The sequence below is a fragment of the Microtus ochrogaster genome, chromosome 2 (assembly GCF_000317375.1).
Source record: "Microtus ochrogaster isolate Prairie Vole_2 chromosome 2, MicOch1.0, whole genome shotgun sequence".
Taxonomy (NCBI): Eukaryota; Metazoa; Chordata; class Mammalia; order Rodentia; family Cricetidae; genus Microtus; species Microtus ochrogaster.
The window spans coordinates 90,844,740-90,850,450 of NC_022010.1; the positions used below are offsets into that span (position 1 = coordinate 90,844,740).

The window sequence follows — 5,711 nt, forward strand, 5'->3', positions numbered from 1 at the left end:
CAAAGTCATTTTAATCTGCATTTTCTTGGTGTCTCAGATTGTTCAACATTTTAAAAATAAGTTCTTTGAGAAATTATTCAATGTATTTGGATCATATCCACCCCCTACTATGTCTCCTACTTCCCTGCCTTCTCAACACCCTGTCTTGGTTTTTACAAACCTATCAAGTACAGTTTGTGCTACTCTGGATCCTGGAATATTGGTCTTTACTACATCATGTCAGTTCTTCAGAGGTCACCCTCTTAAAGAAAATGAACCGTCTTTCTCCTACCACTTATTAGTTGCCGATAGCTCCTTAACTAGGGGTGGATCTTCAGTCTCACCTCCTACCTCCATTTTGTGAATTTTGTCTGACTTGATCTTGAGTCTCAAAGAAAGATAAAGCAACTGGAGGCCTCAAGTTGGACAACTGGCAGGGTTCTGGAACTTTGGGTTACTTGTGATGATGAGAAGGTCCCTAGGGTGATCTGAAGAGTCACAGAGGGAAGGAGATAGAGCAAGAGGAAGTGGGTTTCCCCAGCAAACAGGTATAGGATTTGGGTAAAACTGTATCTGTGCTACATACAGTGTCTACAGGTTTCCTGGTACTGAGTATGCTGGGATCCATTGAAGAATTTAAACATATTTTTCAGTCATTTGTATTTAACCTTTTGTTAACTCTCTGATTGGTATATGACAAAATTTTTAAGGGATGGAAAAGAAAATGCAGTGATACAAAGGGGGAAACTAAAATAATGGAACAAGAAAGGTCAAATATAGGGACTGAGGTAAAAGGAATATATGGAAGAATAACTAATACTCAAGAGCTCAAAAGGTCACATAAAAAACCACCTCTGCAGAACTTCCTAAATTATATAAGTGCATAATTTGTGTGTGTGTGTGTGTGTGTGTGTGTGTGTGTGTGTGTTAAAAGTAGTTATCCTATAATGGAGCAACCATGCCCTGGTAAGACATTACAGATTAACAAATTAAAAAGTCTACTGTCAAGAATGAATTACCTCTATTGGAGGTGTAGGCAAGTAAGATTCCATAATTCCTAAACTATTACTACCTATAGACATTGCTCTTATTTAACTTCCAGATCTTGATGGTAAGACACTATTGCTGAAGACATCACATATTTAAGTCATAGAACGCGGAGAAATAAAACCTGTATTGATCTGGAAGCTTCATCCCAACCTTATAGATTTTATTGTGCTGGAAGAAATAATCACAAATCTTGTCCAGCTATGGCTCCTGTGAGATAAAATAACTTCCTGCCTGGCAAGAAGTCTCCACTGGTGCAATAGTGGCACAAGTATCATGAGAGTAAGCAATGGCTTTCTGATTGGATTTGCAGTCTGTTCTTCTCTTTCTCTTTTTTCCACTCTTCCTCTCTTTGTCTTCTCCCTCTCCCCCTGTTTCTCACTCATCTCATCCTCCCCAGTCTATCTCATGCTAGACAAGTTCTTTAATAAAGATGTATGTGGTTGACTTGAAAATAAAAGAAAGCAGACAGGCATCTCCAGACACATAACTGTTCTTTTAATCAGAACAACTGTAGTACCAGTCTCTCCATGGAGTGGCAACTGTGTGCATTTGGTGTGGTATGCTTCACATTCTTATAGGACTGAAAGGAGATGATGTCACTTCTGCTGCAGTTACAGAGTAGTAGATATTTCTGAGGTGAGCATTAACAATGGACCCCCAGAAACAGAAAAAAAAAATTTCATGCCCAAATTTTGTCATTGAAAGACAGTTTATACATAGACAACACACTCATAATTTTCCCTTTAATCTTCTTACTTAGCAAGTGAATAATTTATAACTATGAAAAATAGCAAGCTATTCATGTTACTGGCTTGAAAAGTACAAATCAATTATGTTTTTCTCTCTAAGATAACTTTGGTTACTGTTTTAGGTTACAAGACTATATGTTTAAGGAGACAATTGTACAAATGTGTCTGATATTCAATACCATATATGTTATATTTATGCAATATCCCAAAGGAAAAAAATCTATTCAGATGGAAAAGGTCTATATATTTTAAAAAGTGAAAATAGGAGAAAAACACATTTTAAAATTGAGGAAAATTATCTTTAGAAAACAACTTATTGACGATAGTACAATGATCAACCTCCTATAATACTGCTACATGCTGCATCACAGAAAATCATATGTAAGAGTAAATGCTATAAATTCATGAATTTATATTCATTCTTACAGTAGAATATCAAAAACATGGAGCAAAATTCCTTCTGACACTTGTTTATGAAGGGGAAAATGTATCACACATTTAATTATGCCTTAAACAAAAGGTAAAACATAAAAAATATTCTGCATAGAAACTAAAAGGTTAAAAGACACACTACAAAGATTTTATATTATTAAAAACAGATCTTTCATTGACAAATACAGCAAGTCACATATAAGACTGATCAGATTTGTATTCATTAGAGTTATAATCTGAGGATAAAACTGATGCTTTTAAAATCTGACTTTTAACAAAGCTATGTTCAAAAAAGTTGTCTTAGGCAGATAAAGTTTATTTATATCCACCATAATACTGTGTGAGTCTGTGAGAACTTATAAAAAAGTCTCACTGCTTGAGTAGAAAAGTGGTTGGACAAAGAATGGGTGAACTGGGGAACCTTGGGGAAGAAATGTACCATCACACTGCTAATGTCACTAGTACTCAAGATACTACTGACTCATTAGCCTCCTTACTGCCCCTCTGACATCTTTGTTTCTCAGAGTATAGATGAGAGGGTTCAGGCTAGGTGTGACGACAGTATAGAAGAGGGCAATGAACTTGGCTTGATCTTGAGAATTTTCTGTTGGAGGCTGAAGATAAATGCACATGGCTGGAATGAAAAAAAGGCATACAACCATAAGATGGGCTCCACAGGTTCCAAATGCTTTCTGAAATCCCGTGTTTGAGTGCATCTTTAGGACAGCTTGAGCAATAGCACCGTAGGAAGTGAAAATAAGAATGAGCGGGATGAGGACAAAAAGAGAGCTTGCAACCAGTAGAGTCATCTCATTAGTTCTCGTGTCAACACAGGATAACTGGAGCAGTGCTGGGACTTCACAAAAGAAGTGATCTACTTGGTGATTTCCACACAGAGGTACCCAGAAAGTGAGGAGAGAATGAAGTGCTGAGTCCAAAAAGCCACATATCCAGGAGGTTGCTGCTAGCATGTGACAGAAACGAGGATTCATGAGGACACAGTAACGTAAGGGTTTGCACACAGCTGCATAGCGATCATAGGACATCACCACCAAAAGAACACACTCTGTGGTACCCAAAGCAAGGACAAAATAGAGTTGGAACATACAACCAGCATAAGATATCGTCTTCTGTGGGCCCCAGAGGTTGAATAGCAGCTGAGGGACAGAACTAGTAGTGTAGCAGATATCCAGGGCTGAGAGATTTGACAGGAAGAAGTACATGGGCGTATGGAGGTGTGAATCTAAGTGTGACAGGATGATAATGAAGAGATTTCCTGTCAATGTTGCCAAGTAGAATATCAAGATCACCACAAAAAGAACTACTTCCAGGTGAGGCCACTTAGAAAAACCCAGAAGAATGAAGTACCCTTCAGAACTTGCATTGATTTTTTCCATACTAGTTTACATTCTCTTTTGTTTTATCTTCACTTCTAAGAAAACTTGAGTGTTAAGAAAAATAATCACAGTTGTTGACTAAAGAATATAAAGCATCATCAAACTCATATTCTATGAAAAAAAGAAAAATCAGTAAGGTAAAAGTATCCTATTTGCTAGAAGCATAACTATAAAGTATAAAATGAATGACTGTTAGATGACATGAATGAATGCAAAAGTTGTGGATATATTTTCTGAGACATAGATTATTTACATTTTCTAAAATACAACTTTATAAATTACTTGTTAATCACAAAGTAAACTTTGTAGTACAGAAACCTTGCTAATGTCTCCATAACTACACACTGTTAGCTCACTAGTGATGACACAAACCAGTGTCCATGGCTACTGATGCGATAATTTGAAACAGGATGTCACTGAAGTATCACTACTGTTCAGAAGACACAACCAAACTCTTGTAAGGAAGAAACATGAGAACAATTCAAATGAACACAAAATAGATTCCCTATACTCTACAAAAATGTCAGTTACTATAGCAATTAAGACTAAGTAATTGGGTAAATAGATTTTAAAAGTTGGTGCCCAGATGATCACACACTTGGAAAAATAGCTCAAACTCCTTAGAGAATTGGAAAAGTTTGAATTTATACTGATAATTTTGCCACTTTTAAATTGCTTATCATTTGAACTTTACAGAGTTTACATTAATAATTTTATTGTTCTTGGAAGGAAACATCAAGAAAAACAGTGTAAGGGAAATACTTCCATGTGCAATCAATGGCCCAATGGTCCATAAAAAGTGATGGGTGATTAAAAGATGGATAGATGCTATATAGATAGATGTTAGTGAAATAGGTAGGTAGATAGGAAGATGATAGATAGATAGATAGATAGATAGATAGATAGATAGATAGATAGATAGATGATTGATAGATGATAGATAGATAGATGATAGATAGATAGATAGATAGATAGATAGATAGATAGATAGATGATAGATAGATTTTGTGTTGATAGACAATAAATATGCGAAATAGCAAAACTTCCCCAGAAAAATGTACACTAAGGATCCATTTATATATTTGATAAATTACTGTTGCTTGTTCTTTATGTAACTATTATGTAAGTTTGAAAATTTCAACAATAAAATGTTCCCAAAAGAAAATATAAAATAATTTTATACCTTAAGTAGATATCTTTTTAGAAAACAAATCAAGTTCTCATTCATTCTAGGATAATAGATGAGGAATTGTTAACCTAACAGAGTGAGGGAATATGATTTCCACTCAAGAATGGTATTTGATAACAAATAAATTATTTAAAGTTTGTTTTTAGCATTTTCTAATAGTTTCTACTTACATGATAATATAACTATCCTGGAGAAATGAAGATATTATAAAAGCACACTAATGTCTCTTACTCTGACTATGACACCATTAAACAATAATCCCAAGAAATGGGAATTACCCTGGAAATGCCATGCTTTGGAAGGAAAAGGTGCAGCCTGAGAAACAACTTATATTCCAGATAGAGATTTCACATAGTTCGAACAGCTCGTCAAACCATCTTATAGGATGTGATTGAAGCCCGGATAATGATGAGTCAGTCAGTGGAGGATGGACTGCACCTTAAACTGGACTAATTAAATGTGCCTAACCTTCGCTCTCTATGAAAATTCTGGTCTTACTTTAGGATTCTGACCTGGAAGTCCTTCCTGGATCTCTTGGCCCCTTCCTGATATGATCACATTGAGTAAATCTCCATTATTTTTTTGCTTTCCATTTTTAATTTTGTTTATTGAAAATGGATAGTGGGAATCTGACTTGAAGAACATTTTATGACTCCCAAGTCTGATTATAGCAAGTAAATTATTTAATTTTTTTTGAAAAAACCTTTCTACTTATGTGGTACTAGGAAACACAATTGCAATTTTAATAATCTTACATATATATGAAAGAAGAGGAAAAATAACACATTCAGAAGTATTAATACTTATGAATGGAGATATATTATACCTCAACTAAAAGTGCCTACAAAAAGAAATAGCTTTGATTTTTAATATACTTATTTACATGCTAGGTTTTTTTATGTTAGAAACATAATA

The 5,711-nt window shown here is 34.9% G+C and overlaps 1 protein-coding gene across 1 annotated transcript; it reads right to left on the reverse strand.

Annotated features, from left to right (window-relative positions):
* Positions 1-2,683: 2,683 nt before the first annotated feature.
* LOC101997891 (olfactory receptor 2J3-like) lies at positions 2,684-3,607 on the reverse strand. The gene has a single exon (XM_005345280.1). The coding sequence runs from the start codon at positions 3,605-3,607 to the stop codon at positions 2,684-2,686; it is 924 nt and encodes a 307-aa protein (XP_005345337.1).
* Positions 3,608-5,711: the final 2,104 nt, after the last annotated feature.